Source organism: Piliocolobus tephrosceles, chromosome 5 (assembly GCF_002776525.5).
Source record: "Piliocolobus tephrosceles isolate RC106 chromosome 5, ASM277652v3, whole genome shotgun sequence".
NCBI classification, from domain to species: Eukaryota; Metazoa; Chordata; class Mammalia; order Primates; family Cercopithecidae; genus Piliocolobus; species Piliocolobus tephrosceles.
Window position 1 is genome coordinate 24,742,326 of NC_045438.1, and position 23,304 is coordinate 24,765,629.

At 41.3% G+C, this 23,304-nt stretch overlaps 1 protein-coding gene across 9 annotated transcripts in view; it reads left to right on the forward strand.

Annotated features, from left to right (window-relative positions):
• The window catches only part of NCOA7 (nuclear receptor coactivator 7), a 149,257-nt gene that overhangs the window by 123,303 nt on the left and 2,650 nt on the right, over nucleotides 1-23,304 (forward strand). For 8 of the 9 annotated variants that reach the window (XM_023230601.2, XM_023230600.2, XM_023230599.2 and 5 more), the window contains 5 exons: nucleotides 10,272-10,419; nucleotides 15,882-16,007; nucleotides 17,629-17,781; nucleotides 22,502-22,597; nucleotides 23,013-23,086. In XM_023230601.2, coding sequence (XP_023086369.1) covers nucleotides 10,272-10,419; nucleotides 15,882-16,007; nucleotides 17,629-17,781; nucleotides 22,502-22,597; nucleotides 23,013-23,086 — 597 coding nt within the window. Of the gene's footprint in view, nucleotides 1-10,271; nucleotides 10,420-13,770; nucleotides 14,378-15,881; nucleotides 16,008-17,628; nucleotides 17,782-22,501; nucleotides 22,598-23,012; nucleotides 23,087-23,304 lie in introns of those variants that run through there. The other variant, XM_023230603.1, reaches the window with a different exon arrangement.

Sequence of the window (23,304 nt, forward strand, 5' to 3'; positions counted from 1 at the left end):
TTTTTTTTTTTTTTTTTTGGGGTGTGTGTGTATTTTTTAGTAGAGACGGGGTTTCACCATGTTAGCCAGGATGGTCTAGAACTCCTGACCTCAAATGATTCGCCTGCCTCGGCCTCCCAAAGTGCTGGGATTACAGGCATGAGCCACCGCACCTGGTTAGGAATAACATTTTATTTATTTATTTTTTTGAGACGGAGTCTCGCTCTGGAGTGCAGTGGCCGGATCTCAGCTCACTGCAAGCTCCCCCTCTCGGGTTTACGCCATTCTCCTGCCTCAGCCTCCTGAGTAGCTGGGACTACAGGCGCCAGCCACCACGCCTGGCTAGTTTTTTTTTGTTTGTTTGTTTTGTTTTGTTTTGTTTTTTGTCTTTTTTAGTAGAGACAGGGTTTCACCATGTTAGCCAGGATGGTCTTGATCTCCTGACCTCGTGATCCGCCCGTCTCGGCCTCCCAAAGTGCCGGGATTACAGGTTTGAACCACCGCGCCCGGCCTGGAATAACATTTTAAAACTCTGCCACCTTCCAGAAAATACCGGAGCCAGGTTTGATTTAACAAAGGGCACATACAGAAAGGTGAATAAAATCAGAATAGAAGAGTTCAGGAATGAAAAGGAATTGGGAAATCTGCCAGCCCAGATGTCAACAATATACTCTAAAGGGAAAGTGAGGTGTGGGAGGCACTTTGGGAATAAATAAAATCCGAACACTTTTTACAAATTATTTATTTTTATTATTTTTATTTTTTGGAGACAGAGTCTCGCTCTGTCACCCAGGCTGGAGTGCAGTGACATGATCTCGACTGACTACAACCTCCACCTCCCGGGTTCAAGAAATTCTTGTGCCTCAGCCACCCAAGTAGCTGGGATTTTGCAGGTGTGCACCGCTACACCTGGCTAATTTGTGTATTTTTAGTAGAGATGGGGTTTCACCATATTGGCCAGGGTGGTCTCCAACTCCTGGCCTCAAGCAGTCTTCCCACCTCGACTTCCCAAAGTCCTGGGATTACAAGCATGGAATTTATGGATCCAGATAAAGGAGACAGGGGGATGGAAAGGTTGCAAGGTGGGGTGGTGGAAATAATTGAAGAAATTCACCAGGGAGTGGAACCCTTAAAAGTACAGAGAGGAGGTTAAAACAGGTCAAAGAGCAGTTACTGCTTTTGAAGAAAAAGAGTGCTAAGAGGGATGGCAGAGGGAACACATTTTAATAACAGTACAATAGAGAATCTTCCATTCTGAGAGGAGGCAGGTAGGAGAGTGGGGTGAACTTGAGAAAACGGAGGCTAAATAGGTACTGTGTGAAGTAGGAAAGAAAAAAAGCTACAGCCAACTACGGAGCTGTACCAGGAGAGGGTTTTTCCTAGCCAAGGTTAGCTGCCTTTGTAGCGGACCCATTAAGCCCAAATAAGCAAACGAGCTACATTCATCATCCCGAGAGAAGAATGGGAAAGATAATTGTGTTTGTTTCTGTGGGAAGGTGTTTGGAAAGGCAGGTGCAGAAGGATCCCTGCTGTAGGCCTGACTCTAGGGGGCACTGGTGAGGGTGAGCCTGAAAGAGAGATCCTAAAGTAGATGAACCCAGGAGACGCCCAAGGCTGGGGAGAGGAGGAAGAGGGATCAGGGCGGGAGCATAGCTGGTATAGCCAGGAGAAAGACATGGGTGAGATGGAAGGCAGAGGGATCAGAAGGGGAATTTCAGAACTTAAGATCTGTTTCCAGAGGGCAGAGTTGAGTTCTGGGAAATGACCCACTGGGAAAACCCAGTGAATGAAAAGAACATTCCAATAATTAGGTTAAATAAACAAGGCAACTCTAACCTAGAAGGAAAAAAGATGAAATCATATCCTCTCCCCCAACTAAATCTTAAAAATAACATAAACAAAAGATAGAGAATTGAGCAGAAGGAGAGCTGGGAAGAGGGACATTGAGTCCTTCCACCTGGTCTCCAGAGGACTTAGAACTTAAGTAAGCAAATTGATTCTACATGAATCGTAATATCCTCTTGTGGGACAGGCCATGTCCCTTCTTCATTCCCCCTTCTCTTCCCTCAGAGGCATAGCATGCGGGCTGTGTCTACATGACAGAATGAGGGGATATTATGCGGGAGGCTACCGTTGAGGGAAATAGGAGTCTGCCAGTGCCCTGAACATCTCAGAGGAAAGAAGAACAAGCATTTCCTGGCAGAGTGCCCCATTGCAGATGTACCTTTGAGGTTTCCCATCTCACCTCCCCTGAGGCTGCCCAAGGTTGGGGCGACTCTGTTGACTGCAGAGACAGAGCGTACCACCTGAGCGATGGGGGAAGCATTCAAGGTGGCTTCCCCTTCACGCTCCCCAAACACAGAGCACAGCACTGATGGGCTGGCCCCGGTGGTGCTGTGAGTCCCTCATCAGTGGAAGGTGCAGGAGCAGGAATAGCAGGGACTGGGTTGCATGTGCCCTAAGGACCACTCAGGACATCGCACTAATACTCCTTTAGATTTATTAACGAAACCCAAAGCCAAGGAAGTAATTGGCTCATACTGTGACACAAGATCTGACTATGGACAGATATAAAAATGTTCCTGCCTCCTTGGACTTAGCATTTATTTTTAAAAAGCAGGGATTGGGGAACAGTTTAGAATTACTGGAACATTTCCACAGGTGGGGTGTCCGGGCACATTATTCAGTCTTCCCAACTCTCAATTTCCTCAACTTTAAATTTGGCACAGTAATACATACCTTGTAGAGTTACTGTACAATGTAAGGTCCTTGAGGCAGAAAATCACAGCTTTTCTTTTTAGGTAAATGGTATATTTTACCAGCATTGCTTAAAACATAAGTTTGCTTTTCTGCTTAATGTTAAGTGTTTACAACTCTGAGCCTCTATTGTGTGATATATTGAGAGTGCTTTTCCCTCTTCTCTAGAAATCTTCCTCCAGTGGTAAGTCCCAAGAAGCCCAGTGCTTACTCAGTTTAAAGGGTTGGCCATGGCTGCTGCAAAATAGTCCACTCTGGGAACAAACAAACCCAGAGCCTAGATTTACTACTCACAGAAAACCCAGCAGTTCCAAAAGAGTAGGCTTGGGATACGCCCTCTTACCTGGTCACCCCAGATTCCTGTCCTAGGCTGAGATATTTCTTCTAGAGAAAATGGCACCAGCAGGGTAGAATGCATGCTTTATGCCAAAATTGACACCCCAGTACACTCCATCGCACATCTTCTTGTTAAACCTAAGAAACTCACACATATGCACATGCAGCCATTTCCTTCCGTAACATGCCCACAGTGGCAGGGGGCTTGATCTAAGTTTCAGAATCAGTATTACACCATGCCTCAATTTGTCGGCTCCTAAAATGGTTATAGTAAGACCCAACCACTTCTCCAACCGCTTTGGAGAGTTTCCTTTCAGGAACAATGGATTGGAGAAGGGATGTTGTCTTTTTCTGTGAACTGAACTACTCTAGGACCACCCTAATTCATCAGAGAAACCCTAATAATATTGAACTTCAAAAGAGATGGTATTAGGCATTTGATTCCTCCTCAGAAAATCGTGCAGACTTCATATAAATCTTCCTTCTCTCTGGCTTCTTACCCCATCCACTTTCCCAATGGGTTGTAGGAATGATGAGTGGTCTTCATCAAACAGGGTATACTCAATCATACCTCTCTCCAGAATAGTAAGTCCTACTTATATCTGCATAATTAAACAAGACAGTACAATCATGTCCCTGAGCAACTTGATGTTTTTGTCACCACAAAGGGAAATGACTGGCAATTGCAAAGATAGTTTCTCTCCCTAAAATCTGAATTGACCTGGGCTTTTCACACTTCACTTTTCTTGCAAAGTCTAAGAAGAAATGAAAGCTTAACTCTAAATCTGTGATTACAGTCTTGCAATCACGTTCCCTTGCAGTCCCTTGCACAAGAATATTTCATTGCATTAACTCAGCATTCTCAGAACGTTTCCTTTTTCACTTGGTGTTTATGCTTTACAAAGATTTCCCCAAAGGAGAGTAAAATGTTAGAGGAAAAGTGAGCAGTGCCTAATGGAAAGTGGGTCCAAAAAGTGATAAAAATGTGTCTTATGTTGTAACTAGAAAATTACCTGGGAAATGGTTCAGAAACCATTGTGGAATGAGAGGAGGACTTTTTAGTGTGACAGAAAGAATGCTGATTGCCACCTCAGGAGATCTAGTCCTGGCTGTGATCCTGATGTTTTCATTCAGAGCCCTCGTTCTCTGATACCTAGGTAAAGTTAGTTGAATTAAATGCCATCCAGTGTCCAGCTCTAACATTCCAGAAGGTAAGCTTCATGAAGGCAGGGTCATTGGCACACAGTGGGTGCACAGGAAGTGCTGTCAAAGGAAGCAATGCCCTCTAGACAAAGACCAGCAGGAACAAACCTGTAATTGAGTAAGTCAGGTTAACTTGTTGCAGTGAGGGAGAACACACACCATATAGGGAACTATGGGTTACCTCAGTAAGAGGATATTAGAAAGGAGTGGCTCATGCCTGTAATCCCAGCACTTTGAGAGGCCAAGGTGGGCGGATCACGAGGTCAGGAGATGGAGACCATCCTGGCTAACATGGTAAAACCCCATATCTACTAAAAATACAAAACTTAGCCGGGAGTTATGGCACACGCCTGTAATCGCAGCTACTCAGGAGGCTGAGTCAGGAGAATTGCTTGAACCCAGGAGGCAGAGGTTAGAGCGAGCCAAGATCGCGCCACTGCAGTCTAGCCTGAGTGACAGAGTGAGACCCTGTTTCAGAAAAAAAAAAAGGAGTTCTGGGATTTAGGTTTGTGTTAGATGATTTAGGGGAGGATTCAAGGAAGCAGGGCCTTGCTCTAAAGGGGATGCTGTCAGGAAGTACGGGTGATTTTAACAATGAGTATTTTATTAAATCCTATCTAGAAGGAAGGACGACTGGAGAAACTAATGCTGTAATTGGGAAGGAAGCACAGTCATTCTCATTACCCAAATTAGGGGGACATTTGGTCATTTTTGTGGCTGGACAGTGTTTGTATTCTTGTGTTCAGCTCTGATTACAGAGTTCTTGTTTTTGTTGTGATTCATCATGGTCATAGAATGGCCTTATTTAGTGTTGATGTTCTGGAAAATTATGTTAAATAGGAAAACATTAGGCATAGCTGTGAATGCTAAGCCAGCTCTTAGTAACGCTGAGGCCTGGTTGATAGTAACAGGCTCGTTCTCAGGTATTAGGGACTGCATGCCTTTTTCTCTCAAGTCAGCTAGCCAGCAACCTATTAGGAACTAACTCAAGCCCATACATTTTATCCAGTGTGGCTGTGCGCATAATATATATTTCCTTTTCCAAAAGTTATAGTGAAGCAGAGTGGGTTCTCAACTCTACTTCAAAACATATTTAAGATGGACTAAATTTTTAAGTATTGAAAAAACTAAGAGATGTATAATTGTATCTTTATCAAACCTCTCTGGAGTGATTATTTCATGTTTTCTAAGTTAACTTTTAGTAGGGAAGTTCATTCTGCACAACGAAAATAGTTCAGCAGTTCAAGAGAGAGAGATAGCTGGTGGGAGGGCAAAAATAATATAATCCCTATACAGAGGAATGTGAGGTTATATGTGAAAATGACAAGTGAGTTGTTCCTTTTACAATGCAGTTGTACTCTGAGAATGTCCTGTGGCTTTACCTGTACACATGTGAAATGAGTTACATGCAAGTTTAATTCATCACAGCATTGTTCGTTATGGTACACTCTTGAAAACAACCCAGAGAATGGTTATGTAAACTATGATAAATCCAGTTAGTGAAGTACTGTAGCTGTAAAATAAAGAATGAGGGAGCTGTCTATATACTGGTGTGGAAGCTATCTAGGATATATTAAGTGAAAAAGCAAGATAAAGAGTAATGTTGGGGTGATCGGACCCAACACCAGGTCGTGGGGGTGACAAAGTCCTGTGGAGTCAAAGGACTGAGAAAAAGACAGTGAAAGAGAAAAAGGTGGGACACCAGGGGACCATCGCTATTGTATAGAGACTGCGAAGGCGCTGAGCTCTGGAAGCCCACGGTGTTTATTGGTAATCCAACAAAGAAACAGGTGTTGAGAATGTGGTGGTCAAAAGAGTACATTGTATTAAGCACATGATTGACAGCTGTGATGGTTTAGCATGTATGTGGAACATGTTCTACCTGAGATAATGGGAATAGGAGCCTAGGAGGGCTAGAAGCAAGGAGCTAGAAAGTCTAGACACATTCCAAAGGACATTATGCAAGCCCTGCCTCAGTTTCCCTCCCAACACTCAGCTTTTTCCCAACATGCCCCCTTCTTTTTTTTGTAAAAAAGAAGGCATCATTATTACTATCATTATTATTAGCATAAGAGGTGACGTCTTTTAATTGAGCAAGGCAATTACAGGCTGTGCGGCCCTTAATTGCCAGTCGGTGATCCAGCTTCATTTTTCTTAGCCCTTATTCAAAGAAGTCGCTCTGGTTTGAATGCTTCCCACATAGCTCCCCTTTCCCTTTTACAAGAGGACCCTTAATCCTAGGGGTTGCAGAAGGATGAAGGTCCGTCTTCTGTAACTTCTTCATGCTGAATAGGGGCAATGCTACTCCTGCCTAACTATTAGGGTCTTGTGTATTCAGAGTAGAGAGGAGCTGAGTCAGAAAGCATTGGTCCATTAAGCATCGTGACTCTGGTTGGTCTTTGTTCCATCTTCGCATTCAGATTCAACTGGCTCATGACTCGTACTAGAGGAAGCCGGTCCAGGGTTGGGATCCATGGGTCCCTCCAGTCTCCCGTTCCATGGTCATACACATCTTGAGGGCATCCACATGGTTCGTTCATCTCCTGCAAAAACACAAACATACCCTCACTCCCACGTTAGTAAGTCTACTGAAACAGAAACAACTTTCTGTGGTTGTAGCCGGGAGGCATGCCGTTGCTGAAGCATTTAACTCAGTTTCTGCCTCTTTGGTTAATTACTGCGAGGTAAAACTTTCCACTGATAATGAGAAACAGGCCTTCTCTGATTAACAGAAGGCACAGGGAAAGCAAATCGAGGCTTTTAAACCTTCAATTCGTACTGTACAGGTGGGTCCACTAGATGCTGTGGCTCATGATAGATCTTCAGATGTTTGGTGGGCACCCATACAGTCACCTGATTGTCATCTGGAGAGACACAAGCAACTCCTCTTCCCCATAAAATTATCTTTAGGCAGGGATCAGAAGAAGTAGATTCAGAGGTAAGGAGAATTTTGGGGGCCTAATGGCTTCCTGATGTTTGATAGGTGCTCCCTCGGAAGTTAGGAATTCCCTTTCTCTCCATATTGCTGCGTGGGCATGGAGGACTAGGTAAGCATCCTTAGAGTCGGTATGTATATTTACCCTTTTTACCTTCTCCTAATTGGAGTCAAAGGATTGAGAAAAAGAGGAAAAGGTGGGACACCAGGGGGCCGTCACTATTGTACAGAGGCTGCGAAGGCCCCGAGCTCTGGGAGCCCACGGTATTTATTGGTAATCCAACAAAGAAACAGGTGGTGAGAATGTGGCGGTCAAAAAAGCCTGCTGCATTAAGCACATGATTTATAGCTGTGATGGTTTAGCGTTTATATGGAACATGTTCTGCTACTTGAGGTAATGGGAATAGGAGCCTCAGAGGGCTAGAAGCAAGGAGCCAGCAAGTCTAGACACATTCCAAAGGACATTATGCAAGCCCTGCCTCAGTTTCCCTCTCAACACTCAGCTTTTTCCCAAAAAATAATAAGACAAAAAATACATATATATTCATATTTATATCTACATAAATAATACTACAAATATAAGAAGTGAATAAAATGGTCACCTACGGGGCTTGGGGTAGACAGGGATGTAAGAAGGAAACTTACATATGCCTTTTAAAATATAATTTTGATGTTTGAATCATATAAATGTACTACCTATTCCAAATATTAAAATAATTTAAATAAAGATATATATACAATATAAAATGTATTTCTCCTACCCCATTCTATTCCCTAGAAGTAACCATTTTGATCTGTTTCTTTTATAACCTTTCAGAGTAGTTTATTGTATAACATTAGTCAAGGTTCTCCAGAGAAACAGAACTAAAATATATGTATTATACATAGAGATCTATTTTAAAGAATTGGCTCATGCGATTGTTAAGGGCTGGCAGGTCTGAAATGTTCAGGGCAGGCTGTCCAGGCTGGAGACTGGGGAAAGAGTGCGTGTTGCAGTATCAAGTCTGAAGAAAGTCTGAAGGTAGAATCCTTCTTTAAGAGACCTCCGTCATTTCATCATTTTCTCTTAAGGCCTTCGCCTGATTGGATGAGGCCCCACATTATGGAGGGTAATCTGCTCTACTCCGAGTCTACTCATATAAATGTTAATCACATCTTAAAATATCTTAATAGCAACATCAAGGCTGCTGTTTGACCAAAAGCTACGTACCATGGATGGCCACACCGAGTTGAAACATAACCATCATACCCATGTACAATCATAGTATCTATCAATATCTATATTTACTTTTGTAATCGAAATGGTAACGTGTCATATACACTGATACACACCTTGTTTTAGGTGACAACACTCCATGTTTTGAAGGAGAACTCTATAAAGAAATACACCTTTAAAGTATAAGAAAATTGGTAAGTCTGTACTGTGGGGGAAAAGACATGATTAATATAAAAAGGGAAACAACAGCTCGGAAACACATTTGATAGTTGTGAATGTTCACCTTACATAAAGACTCCCACCAACTGAAAAAAAAGAAAAACATTGATACCGCATATCACAGAAAGCCAGTTCACGAAAGAAAAGCTACAGTCAGGAAGAAAATTTTGAAAAATGTTCAGGCGCTTAACACTCAAAGGAATGCAGATGGACTCTGGTAAAACTTTATATAAACTAAAAGGATAAGCAAGGTTGTTATGAAACTGAAGACACAAACTGAAATGCTGATGTCACAGCAAACTAGTCAGCCTTTCAAGAGCCGTTTGGCAGGATGAATCACAAGCGATAAAATCATGCCCCTTAGCCCAGTAATCCCTTTTCTGGGAACTAATCTTGAGGAAATAATTCAAACCATAGTGAAAGGCATACACTGTATGGATATTTACTGTAACATCATTCATACAATTAAAGAAATACAAACAAACTAAATATCCTGACAGTGTAGGAATACAGGCTAATTATGGTTTATTAACTTCATGAAATGTAGCTGTTAAACATGACTACAAGGACTAGCAACGTGGTAAAAGTATATTATATAATGTTAAATACAACAATTATGGCTTGGCTCTGACTGCCATGAAAAGAAAGCTGTATAAATGATGTACACATGTGGACAAGAACAGATAGGAATGCAGAAACCTTAAAAATGGTTTGATCTGTTGGGATATCAGAATTGTCAGTGGTATTTCTGTTTTTGTTTTAGTCCTATTATTATTACAATTTTATGTAATTATGAATTTTAAAAATCATAAGTTAACATTATCCCAAACAGTAGCCTTAAATTCAAATTATCATTTAGTGATTAGAAGATACTTTAAGAATCATTTGATTATATTCATCGCCCTTTCTCCTGTTGTGATGGTTATAGTATGAACCTTGGAGGATATTTCCGGAGCTGCAGTTTTCACAGCTCTCATTCTCTTCCTAGGAACTGGGCATATTTCTATTGATTAAGCCTGGAGAGATACTTTGGAACCTTCATTCAGTAAATATGTATAAGAGAGCAGAGAAGTTGGAAGCAAAGAACATTCCCGTATCAATAAAATTAGATTTCTTTCTAATATTAAAATAGTAGCCAGTATTATTCCTGACACTTTCTAGTTGTCAAAGACGTTTTATTACAATTACAACGCAATAGTACTTTGATCTACATAAAGACCCCTTGCAGTATTGTTTATCTTTGTTCCTCGCTAAAGCTTCAGATGTACATTTTTTTACTCAATGAATACAAGTATCCAATAAATGAAGACTCAATGAGGAAAAAATATTTGGTATAAATATTTCATTGTGTTTTTCAGTTTTACGTTCCATGTCTTGATCTTCCCGTCAAATTGAAAGACAGTTTTAACAGTTTTGCAGTGCCTGTGGACTTTTACTTTATTTATTGGCTCTTAATTTTGAGTATGGAAGGCTACTCGTAGAGATAACCTTGATAGTGGGAAATTTTCCAATTAGTAAAATGGATTTGCCAAGCAGGGAAAAGATGGTTTATGTACTGCAGTCCGCACTAGCACCTGCCAAGAAAGTAGACTTGGTGTTAACATCTGTCACAAATGTGTTTTTCAGGGTGGATCATTTGTACACATTCTTTGTTCAGTGGTCTCCTGATGTGTATGGGAAAGATGCCAAAGAGCAAGGCTTTGTGGTGGTGGAGAAGGAAGAACTGAACATGATCGACAACTTCTTCAGTGAGCCAACAACCAAGAGCTGGGAGGTGAGCACTTGGGCAGGGTTAGACCGTCATAGTTCCTAAGGTACAGTAAGCAGTCTTGCATTCAGATTCCAAGTAACAGGCTAGTAAGAAACTAGAGTCCCCATGCACCTATGAAATCACAGAGGAAAATAACTTTATTCCTCCTTTTGAAAAAAACACCACCAGCAGCACCACCACCATGGACACAGGCACACAGTTCATTCTGACCACACTAGACAGATCCACTTATATTCTCACTCATGTCTCCATGCCTTAGTTCAGAGCTCAGCACATTTTTTTTTTTTTTTTGTAAAGGGCAAGATAATAAATATATTTGGCTTTGTAGGCCATAGAATTCCTGTTGCAAGTACTCATAGCTGCCATTATAGAACAGAAGCAACCATAGTATGTAAATGAATGAGCATGACTGTGTTTCATTTCACATAGTTATTATGTGTCACAAAATATTGCTATTAATTTTTATTGAATCACTTAAAAAATATAAAATCTTTCTTAGCTCAAGTACCATACAAAAACAGGTGGTGGACTGGCTTTGGCTGACAAGCTGATATAGTTTGCCTCCGCATCCCCATGCAAGTCACATCGTAATTGTAATCCCCACGTGTCAAGGGAGGCACCCTGTGGGAGGTAATTGGATCATACGGGTGGTTTCTCCATGCTGTTCTCATGCTAGTGAGGGAGTTCTCACAAGATCTGATGGTTTTCAAAGTGGTAGTTTCCCCTGCACTTACTCACTCTCCTGCCGCCTTGTGAAGAAGGTGCTTACCTCTCCTTTGCCTTCTGCCATGATTGTAAGTTTCCGAAGGCCTCTCCAGCCATGCGGAACTGTGAGCCAATTAAACCTCTTTTGTTCATAAATTACCCAATTTCAGGTAGCATCTTTATAGCAGTATGAAAATGGACTAATACACAAGCTGTAGTTTGCCAGACCCCAGTTCCCTTCATCCAGTCAAGCAAGCATGTATCAAGTACTTCTTTAGGGGAGGGCCCTGGAAATATGATGATGGATAACATAAGCTCTCAGTACTTAACAAGCTTGCAGAACTGGGAAGCTGGGAGATGAGACTAGGAAAAATAGGTCGACCCCTCCTTCCTGTTCTGCTACTCTCTTGAACCACACTTAGTGTTTCTTCTTTCCGAGCTTAGACAGATGGTAAATGAATTCAGACACATCCTTACCAGGACTTCTGAGTTCCTCCACCCCCTCCCATCCGTTGCACCCATCTAGCCTGCCTGCAGTCCTGGATGAACCCACCCTCACACTTTTCTGCTCCTAGGCAGCCAAGCATTGCTGGGGAGAACCTGTCCACCAAGGAGAATGGTGCCATTACAAATACATGGTTCCGAATTCATCTGTGTCCATGTATAAGTGACCCTGCGATACTACTGTAAACTCTACTCAACCTATAGTTGCTTTTTTGATGTACGATAGATGATATTTTTAAAAGTCAATTTTTTTCTAGCACTATTTAATGATTTCTGATGTTTCCTTCATCATGTTGAAAGATCTTACATATGGTCTGTAGGGCTGTCTATCTTGTCATTTAAATATACAAGCAAGCTTGGATACTCTGTGCTTAAAACCTTCAGTGGCCTCCTTATTGACTCTGCTGATTCTTACCCACCTGTTAAAATAACTACCTGGGAATTTTAAAAACCTAAATCCTAGATCCTTATTACTAGAGACATGAATTCAGTAGGTCTGGAGGGAGGAATGTTAGAATCTGTATTTTTCAAAGCTCCCAGATGATTTTGAGGAACTGTCATGTTTTGGAAACACTGACCTGTAGGGTAAGTTCTAAGCTCCTTCATGGCATCAAGGCTTTTCATTTTCTTTGCTCTTGTTCCCTTTTCTATCTCATCTACCTTCCTCATCACTGCCTTCCTTGCTGTCTCTTCTCCAGCCAATGTGAACCCAGAATTCATCTCTGCATTCCTGCTGTACCCTGTCCCTGGAACATCTTCTCATACCCTATGCTTGCTCTCAAACTGAAGCACCACCTCCTCTGTGAATAAGCTATCTCAGAACCCCCCAGGTCACCCCAACCTCCTTTGAGCCTCTGCTGTAGATTTTGGCATCTGTCTCCTATGAACCAAAAGGGATGCCTGAGACAGCTCTCAATCAATTTAGAGGTTTATTTTGCTAAAGTTGAGGATGCATCTGGTTGGGGAGGGAAAAAGAGACACAAGCCACAGCAGGATCTGTGGCCTGCACTTTTTCCAAAGAGGGTTTTGAGGGTTTCAGTATTTAAAGGGGGAAAACTGAGCTGGAGAGGAAGGAGAAAAGAAAAAAAGGAGAGTAGAAAAAATGAGACAAACAGTTACTTTCTTGTGAGGCTTTGATTAGTGTGCACTGAATCCACATGTTGCATGTGCAAAGGAGAGGGTAGAGGAGCCCTCCTTTATGTATGCCTTGTGCACAGTAAATCTGCACTTTACATAAGATACAGTAAACAGAGTCGTGGAAGAAGTCCAGTATGCATTGGTCTGGGGGTGAGCAGTGGGACAATTTCTAGTCTGCTCTTGTTTCCGACTTGTGAAAATAAGCTGTTAATTTACACTGTCCAGGTGAGGGAGACCACCTGGGGAGACAGCTGTTTAGAAACAAAAGGAAAGATGGTTTTTGTTTGTGTGTCTCAGTTTCCAAGCTTAACTTCGCCTCTTGTTGTAGTGAGTTCGTGATCCCAAGATTTTATTTGCCTTTTACAGTCATATGGAATGGCATCCATTTATTTAGAATTGTCTCTCGCCTATCTCCTCACCTGCTGGAGACTGTGAGCAGCTTTATGTGTCTGGCAAAGCACCTGGCACCCACCATCATATAGGAAATACTCAATAAATGTCCGCTGTCCTGGAGTCCCAGGGGCCCAGAGGAGAGTGTTGTCTTGCTGGCATTCTGCCCCAGGTTGTGCTCAGGCTGTTGCATTGAGAGTCAGTTCTGCTGGCCTGGGACTGGTCTCTAAGTATCTGCCAGAGTCTTCTTTATAACTGACCCCCAGTATGAGCAATACAGTACACCCTGATCCCCACAGCTGTGCCCAAGACTGAAAGGCCACTCTGAATCTGGAAGAGTCACAGAAAGATCACTGCAAATTGATCCAGTGCTGATCTATATTTCCTTCTAACCTACTGACATCTGATCTGAAGTGTAGAGGAGGACTCTTCATGCTTGTTAGTCAGTAAGACTAATTCCAAATGTAAAAACATAAGTATTACTCTGCCAACTGTTTTATAAAACTACATGTAAGATGACATCATCACAGCCTCATGTAAACCAGATGTTCTCCCATTCTTTTAAGTCCCTCCCACCGAGAAACATGACATAGTATTGAAGTGAAACGCCGTTTGTTGTTTGTTCTAACTGTAATGACGCCTACCTCCATTGAAGGCTCCTTTTCATCCTTCCTTTGAGATTCAAGCTGATACCAGGGATCACGCATACCATTTTAAATGGAGCTTTAGCCTTAAAGAAGGTGCTGGGGGGAAGAAAAAAAAAGGAAAAAAAACTCTGAAAAGGCAGGGCTAGGAAAGCTATGTTCACTGGAGGGACTGTTAGGACGAAAAGTATAAGAAGGAAAAGAAAAAATAAATGAGAACATAACAATGGGGTTTTATCATAGTGTTGGGAAACCACCGTTTCAAAGGTGAAAGTGTCCTTACGATGCCTGGCAGGAAGTGTGTTTGCTCTAAATCCTAATTTGGGTGTGTTCCTGTAGAAATGTTGAACCTTCTCCTGAGGGAAACAGAAACTCAATCGTGCAGGAAACTAGATACTGAGAAAACAGTTGTAGCTCAGCGTGGCTACAAGTAACTGGTGTAGAAGCAGAGTGGAGAGAAAACTTGTTCCTCATTAGAGAGAGAGCCACGCTTCTCACTGCTCACAATGAGAGGCCAAAGATTATCCTTGGACATCCAGGTTTTCTATTGTGCCAGACCTGACGAAGAGCCTTTTGTGAAGGTATGTTGGAGTGTGTCCTGAGGACTAATAAGGTGCTCGTGAATCCTCAGTGATCTGCCTCCGAGTTTGCTTTGAAAGTCGTTCTAATTAGAAAGTATTGTGCTGTCATAAAATACCAGCAGGTATTTTATTCGCTGTGGAGAGGGTTATGGTGTGGCTGCCTCTTCTTGTTGGAGCCAGAAATCCATATTTGATTTTTTTTCATTCCACAGCTTCATTTTATACTTGTGATAAATACAAAGTTTGCCAAAAACGGAGTGTGTTATTTCATTCATTTACATGCTTGGTTTGTGATTCTTGATAGTGTTTTCACTACGGAAACACTCCCCCAGAAGATGGTAAAATTAGTAAGCTTAATTTTCCTACTTGTAAATCTGGCTCAGACGCCAGCAGGTACTTTGTATCTGTCATTGTGCATATTGGAAATTGAGTAATACACTACTGCCTGACAACTTGCACTGGATTTAACTTAAATGTTTTTCTCTATAATACAAAATAATTAGTACTAGTAAATTTTGGTGAATTAGTTGTCTAATATAATCCTTCACTTGATCTTACACAAAAGGCCAAGAAGCCTAATATACATCCTTCAATTTAAAAATAATCCAGTGATTTATCCATAATTTAAGAAGGGCCAAAAATGGATTTTAGGGTAAAATGAACTTTGATAATTCATAAGCATAGCTATAGTTAAATAATAAATGTTTTGTACAATCTGATGTTTCTGGGTTTAGAAGGGGAGAATATTTTTGTCATCTCTGAACGGTACATAAATAATTGTAACCTGGTTGTAATTTAGACTAAAGCTTCACACTTCTTTGTACTCGTGCTCCCAGTAGCTGTTATCATTCATTATTTCTAACAGAAGTGGTTTCTATGTGTACAACCTAAAGAGAAAACATCAGGAACCTGATTAAAAACTATCCTTATCATTGCAAACTCCCTATGTGTAGAAGTCTTACTGAATGATCTCTGATCAGTCCTTCAACAATTCAGATGCTAAATCTCAAGGCTGAAGGAGAATCATTTAGGGCATTTCAAAGGTAGAAAGCTGTACTTCTGGTGTTAAATACTATTCTCAGTGACTGAGCAATCAGCAGCTATAGTAAAACTGGAAAGCTCGTGACTTTATTTATTTTATTTTTATATAGAGATGGGGGTCCTGTCATGTTGCCCAGGCTGGTCTCAAACTCCTGGGCTCAAGCCATCTTCCTCCTGCCTTGGCCTCCCAAAGTGCTGGGCATACAGGCATGAGCCACCAAGTCTAGCCTTGTGACTTGTGGCTTTAATTTATACATATTAACTGCCTCGACTGTACTGTTTTAAATTGTGCATTTGTTCTGAAACTGAAACATTAGCCATTTCCCCAAAGTCCTGTTCAGCTGATTTCCTGTTGCTGAAGTGCCAAGTTTTCAGGCAGCGGTGCCCCTGGAGTGATTTTTTTTATTAACAGTTAGAAGAAAAGCCAATAAGTTATTTCTCTTGGCTTGTTTTCTCATTTCAGATCATCACTGTTGAGGAGGCAAAGCGCAGGAAGAGCACGTGCAGCTACTATGAAGATGAGGATGAGGAGGTGCTGCCTGTCCTACGGCCCCCCAGTGCGCTCCTGGAGAATATGCACATCGAGCAGGTGGGCTCGCCCTGGCCACCAAGGGTTGAGCTTCCTAGGCTTTTAGAAATATTTCCCTTTGCCAGGCGCAGTGACTCACGCCTGTAATCCTCGCACTTTGGGAGGCCGAGGCAGACAGATCACTTGAGGTCAGGAGTTTGAGACCAGCCTGGCCAACATGGCAAAACCACATCTCTACTAAAAATACAAAAATTAGCTGGGTGTGATGGCGCACACCTCTAATCCCAGCTACTTAGGAGGCTGAGACAGGAGAATCATTTGAGCCCGGAAGGTGGAGGTTGCAGTGAGCCGAGATGGCACCACTGCATTCCAGCCTGCGTAACAGAGTGAGACTCTGTCTCAAAAAAAAAAAAAAAAAAACTTCCCATCCCTGAATGCATTTGCCCTTCTCATTTGGGCTGAAGGATGAGGCTTGTGAGGAAGGAGGAACGCCAGCAGCCCACTAAGGCCAGTGCCCCCTGCTCTGCCTCTGAAAAGTTGCATTCCCTGCTGCCTTCTTGGTAGTACGAGGAGTTGGTCAGACACTAACATCCTTCTCTCAAACCTGAAGGAAAAACCATTTCTAATCTTAAAAAAATAAAAATTGTCAGTGTCCTACCATAGTCCTAAGACACTTTTAAAAGGATCCAAATTTGTCCTCATAATTATTGCAGAGTTCCAATAGCTTTGATGTATCAGGCTCAATAAAAGTAAAATAGCAAATACACTCTGTTTGCTTTATGAAAAATACCTACCTGTGGATAATTTTTCCTTTTTCTAGAATTTTCTTTGTGTACTTTATAGTTTCTGAATGTTTACTTGAGATGTATGAAATATTATAATGAACTTATGTTTGACCTGTAGTAAGGAACCTCTGGCGCTTCCCTCACCAGTCAGCTTAGAGACATGAATTTTAGAGACCTTAAAGAATCCTTAAGTTCAGCTCCCAAGTTTACCGAGGAACCACGAAAGACCCAAGAAAGCCAAGAAGCTTGACCCAGTAATTATAGAGGTGGGAGATTCACACTGACACTGGAACTGATTTTAAGCACTCTGAAGACTCAGCACTTCATGGCCTCCTTTGGTAATATTCTTGAAGAGATATACATTATTGGTTATTTATGGCCAAGTTTAAATATTGATACAGGTGAAAGATATAGGTGCAATAAGAACAGATGACACCTGACTTCTAACACTAAACGTCCCTGTTTTTTTGCCCTCACTTCTGTACAAAGCTGCAGTTGTCAGTAGCAGTTCTGAGCCTCTGAGTGTTTAGAAAGAAAACTTGGGAAAATATGAACTGTTTCGTAAAAGCCAGGTTGAAGTGGAAAGGAACGGCGTGTGTCTAGATTATACCTCTTTATCCCGCTTATTCTGCATCTTCAAATATATAGTAGGATAGGGACTCCATAGTCATGTCCCTGAATGGGAAAACACCTCCTGGGCAGTATCCTTGCCAAGGTAAACACTGTCCAACAATCATTTTCTTGATTTAGAATAGCAAATATTTGCCAGAGTAAGGAGGGGCACTATGTAAGTGTATGACACTGAATTTGAACAATAGGCATTCGTTTTGTGCCACATGTTCATGAGCAAGTTGTGTGTGAACCTTCCGTTTACATGTCTTCCTTTGGCTTTGTAGCTGGCCCGACGCCTTCCTGCAAGGGTGCAAGGGTATCCATGGAGACTGGCCTATAGCACGTTAGAGCACGGGACCAGCTTGAAGACGCTCTACCGGAAATCGGCATCACTAGACAGTCCTGTCCTATTGGTCATCAAAGATATGGATAATCAGGTGAGGCCTGTCCCTCTCATAAAGAATATTTTTTAATGATAATTTTTCAAAATTCCCAACAGTAGAGAGACTAGTACCATATACTTCCATCACCCACATTCCACAGTTAACAGGATTTTGCCTTCTCTTTTTTTATCCTTGTTTTTTCTCTGTTGAAATATTTTGAAGTAAATCCCAATCATTATGGCCTTCCACCCTTACATATTTCAGAATCATCTCCAAAATGAAATGGATCATACTTCCAAATACAGTCACATTCTAAGGAGCTTTATGATATCCTACAGCCTAAAATCTGGAAAGTTGGGGTAGAGTGAGATCTGGATTTGGAAATAGTTGCAGAAATAAGTTCCAGTGCCATACCAGCTCCTTTCCCAGGTAGCCAAAGTAGTGCCCACAAACCTTGCCTGCATTTTGGATATGATGGACAGCCAGTCAAGGCCATAGTGTGTTGTGCCTGAGGGGCCCAATTGTTAAGAAACCACAGAAAATGCACTGTACCATTCTTGATTGTAGTTTTGCCTGTGTTACAGCTGGTCTTTCTTGGAGAAACTAGTGAAAACTAGTTATTACCCCTGTGTCCCTGCACTGTTACCTCTTCCCGCAAGTCAGCTCAGATTGTGAGTGGAATCTGGCCAGGTTTTTTTCAGTCACTTCCCAGTCAGTCTCTTCCATCACGAAAGGAAGGCATCATTCATATCTGCTCATTGCTCATTTCAGTTTGACTTAAGATTTTAAGATGTGGCATTGACCACATTTTCTGGCATTGAAGCAGATTTTACTCAACATTTATTCATTAATTCATTTATTCATCCATTCAGCAAATATCTAGTTAGTGCCTGCTGGGTGTTAGGCACTACTAAGCATTGGGGAGCTTACTATGAAGCACAGCATTTTTATACTGAGACATATCCACGTCGTAATGAGCCATATACATGGGATCATTTTATGGGAAATAGAACTTGGCTGTCATGATTTGTCTTGAGAAAAATTAGGGAACAAATCGGGGTACCAAAGACACTTTCTTAACAGTGATCTTTGTGACTTTATTGTAATATTATTGTAGCTTAAGAGTTGTGGGAATTAATTTAGCTATCATTGTTACTATTGTTATTTCCTGATTGCTGACATTTTGCTTAATAATGATGCAAGCTGAAAGGTGGGTAGAGTCAAGATAAACAAATTAAAATAATGATAACATGTGGTTTAAAAGGGACTTAGGAATTGAGTGAAATGTTTGAGAATTGGACGTTATGTTTTGGATGAAGTATGGCTATATTATCTTAGAGCACACACACAGACTCTCACCTAAGTATAGATTGTTTGTCCTGTTTATTTACCAAATTATCACACTTGTTGAGGAATGCGATGGTTCACACAGAACAGGTATTGATGAAGCACAGTTTTACCAAGCTTCCTGTGAGGTTTGTAAAGGAGGCCTACAACTGAAGGTTACAGTCTTGTCACTGGGTGGAGTCTTGCTGAGTCATGTACCCTGGAGGCACTTGTGTGATTTGAGGACAACCAGACGCTAACTTTACTTTCTGCACCCTGTCTACCCTGAAGGGGAAACTGTGGCTTTGCTGTGTTTGAGAACATGATAGAACAACACCTGCAAATGTGTCTGAAAATGAATGATATGAAATTCTAACATAAAAGTGAAAGAACCTAAGCTTGTAGAAATAACAAAAACAACAATCACTTAAAGTCTCTAGAAATTATTCTAAGCAAATGAGGGAATATTTATTCAAGAAAATCGAATTAATCTTAGTTATAACAGTGGGATTCTGTGGCACTTGAGGCACAACCCTCTCCCTTCCCTAACCTCCCGCTGAGACTGACCGTGGTTCCACTCTGGGCATGTGTGGCCAAGAAGATGGGGCACTGTCTTCCCACAGCTGCCAGTCAAGGGTTATGGTGTCCCTCTCTCGCTGTGGGTCCTCTGCATTTCTTATCTCCCACCCAAGGTCTGTGTTTCTAAAGCTAAAATCCAAGCAGGTGTGGCCTAGAGGTAGGGGGCTTTCTTCTACCCACCCTCCACTCACAGAGCCATGCTGTACCGTAGGCATGGCAGGCTGAGAATACTGGAGTCTCTACTACTCCTGTTTCAGCTCACAGGGCAGAAGTTTTGCACCAGATGAGGCAAGCCAAGACCAGAGGCTACTGTCGCTGTCTAGTCCCTAGCTTCAGAGCAGTGGGTTAGAGATTTTTTCCCCAGGGGAAGAGGCAGGCCACAGGGCATAGAGTTCTAAAGCTCTACCCAAAGGAACTGACTTTGTTTAGACACACATGGGGAAGTTCAAACCAAAGGGCACTCTAGAAAACAATGAGAATTTTGGTGTTAAGAAGAAGGTTGTAGCCAGGAAAGCAAAAAATTAAACTGTAGACCATCTACTTTACCAGAGAGATCCAAGAAAAGAGATAGCTAAGGAGAGCCTTTCTGGATTGAGGGTAAACTTCATAGTCTGGCCAAAGAAACTGTCCATGCAAAGGAACCTACATTTAAGTGAATCAGACTGCAGAATAATTGATACCACCAGGCATTGCTGAAAACGATAGAACAATCATCAGGCAGTTAATAGAGACTAATTACTAACTTCTAGTGAGGTATAGAAATATTGCTCCTATTTTGCTCGACTACATCTTTTAACTTTTTGTGGTACTAATGTTATGCATCTGTATATATTACAAATATAGCAATAGATTGTTATGATTACTATGTTACATAATTTTATGTCTGCTAAGGAAGTTGAGAGAAGAAAGGAGAGCAAATGTACATTTATATGTTTTGTTATATGACTTTCCTTTTATCATTTCTGGGTTACTCTTCATCTATTCCCTTGGATTCGTTTGTTCTGCTATTACTAAATGTATTACGTTTTTATATGGTATAGGCTGAACAACAGTATTATATAAAAGTTGTTTTATATAATTTCTTTTTAAACACATTCATAGAAAAAAAGACATTTTCTCATAATCACAATGCAATAGATCTAACAAAATTAACTGTAATTCCCTAATATCATCCAGCCCTTAGTCTTTAAATGCATTTCCAGAATTGCTAAGAAAATTTTAGCTATAAGGCCAGGTGTGGTGGCTCACACCTGTAATCCCAGCACTTTGGGAGGCCGAGACAGGTGGATCACCCGAGGCCAAGAGTTCAAGACCAGCCTGACCAACATGGTGAAACCCCGTCTCTACTAAAAATACAAAAATTAGCCAGACTTGGTGGTGTGTGCCTGTAATCCCAGCTACTCAGGAGGCTGAGGCAGGGGAATCACTTGAACCTGAGAAGTAGAGGTTGCAGAGGGGCCGAGATCACACCATTGCACTCCAGCCTGGGCGACAGAGCGAGACTCTGTCTCAAAATAAAAAATAAAAAAAATTAAAAATTAAAAAAGCGGGGGGGTGGGGTGGAGAATTTTAGCTAAGAAAGAAAATAATTATTTAAAATTCTGTGAAGGTTGTGAAAATAAAGATAACTTTTCTTGTTGACTGATCAGAGAGGGACTCATTTTCTTCCATGTATGGCCACGGCCATTTTTGTCATATTTTAATGCCATGCTTTAAAAAATAGATGCCTATTTTGATTGTATTTTAGTTATTTTTCTGGACGATCACCAGAAGAAGGGCAAAGTATTTTTTTATGTTTTGTTACTGTGCTATATTTCTTTGTTCTTGGCAGCTCTAGGGAAAGGTTTGGTAGCAGGAAGTACGAAAAATACTGGTTAGAAAGAGTTTCTAGCCTTCTACCTAATATTTAGGTGTTTCAAGTAGCCAGGAACTGAGTGTAAGTGGTGAAAAAGACAGCAGAGATTGTGATCTAATTGAAATAATTGTTGAAAAATGCTATGACATTTTCCAGATAACCTACATTTAAAGCAATGTTCTTCAAATGGGATTTGAAATAGGAAGAATGTCTGAATCACCTAGGGACATTTTCAAAATACATGTGCTCACCCCTGCAAGAGCTGCTCAGGATGTGAACAGAAGGATGAGATGCTGAGGCTGTGGGCGGACACATTCTGAAAACAGTGCTCCTCATGTAGCCTGGCTCCCCTTCCAACCCCGACAAGAAAAAGTACAAGAACCATTGATTTAAACACATCTAAGTTACCTTTCAAGGCCATGATATTACGGAGTTATTTGTTTCTTAAAAGTCACTTTGAACTAAACTATAGTAAATCGGTCATTTTTAAGCATATAATTTTAATTGAATAAGCATATTAATAACTCATTGTTACAAATCAAAAGAAAGGAAAGTTCATTTTCTCTGGGGAAATGCCCAGCCATGACTCCACTTATAAAATACGGAAGAGATGTGACTGTGTTTTCCCAAGCATTCATTTCTGTGCGCAAGATGTATCTTGTTGCTTAATGTTTCTATTATGTTACGCATGTTCAATAACAGAAATTTGTCTCCATAGTGAACTTTGGAAATCTTTTAAAATTGGAACAAATTATTAGCCTTTGGCAAACAAGTTGTCTGAGCTTTGTCAGATGAATTTTGCATGCATCAGGAATGCTGGCTACTTGGGTTCCAGTTAGAGCTGAGGATACTTGTTTATTCTTTTATTTGTGGTCTTTTTAAGTTTGAGTGCCAGTTTAGTAATAATCTTTGCGAAATAGATCTCAGAACATGATGTATCAAAAATACTCCAGAAAGCCTTGCTTTGGGGATTTAGGTTTGAATGTAGGTAACATTTCTGTTTTCTTTTGACAGATTTTTGGAGCATATGCAACTCATCCTTTCAAGTTCAGTGACCACTATTATGGCACAGGCGAAACTTTTCTATACACATTCAGCCCACATTTCAAGGTACGTAGGTAGGAGAAATATCCAACTCCCATATGTCAACAGTGTCCGCAGTTGGGGAAGGGGATAGGCATTGGGGCAGTTAGCTGTCCTGTAACTTCTCCTGAACTGACTCCAAGCTGGGTCAGCCCTTTATGACTGTAGCTCACAAACTGCTTGGGGTCCTGGCCTTCTGGGCTGCTCAGGCTGGGATCCAGAGAGTCACAGGTCAGAGACACCATGTGTCTGAAAGGTTTTCCTTCCTTCATAACCCCTTGGGAGGTCTCATCCTGGTGCGGGCCAAGTCTGGCAGTCAGAAACTTCCTCAGTCAATGGGGTGAGGTGGTTCCCTTTTACACATAGATACTATTTCATATTTCCTCATTGCTAATTCTCCAGATTAAAATGTCTGTTTTCTTTTTTGTGTTTCTTCCCCAAGGTCTTTAAGTGGAGTGGAGAAAATTCATATTTTATCAATGGAGACATAAGTTCTTTAGAACTTGGTGGTGGAGGGTAAGGTTTTTGTTGTTTTTGTTTTCTTACTGTTATTTTACCACCTGACCTGAGTGGGTCTGTTTTGACCCACGTAGTTAAAACTTCGGTGTCAGGTTATTTTAGCTAGTCCATGTGCTTAGAGGAATTAGGACAGTGGCCTAACACATGACACAAAGAATCAAAGATAGAATATTTATGTGTCTAAATGAGGGACTGTTACCACTTGTCTTTTAGGA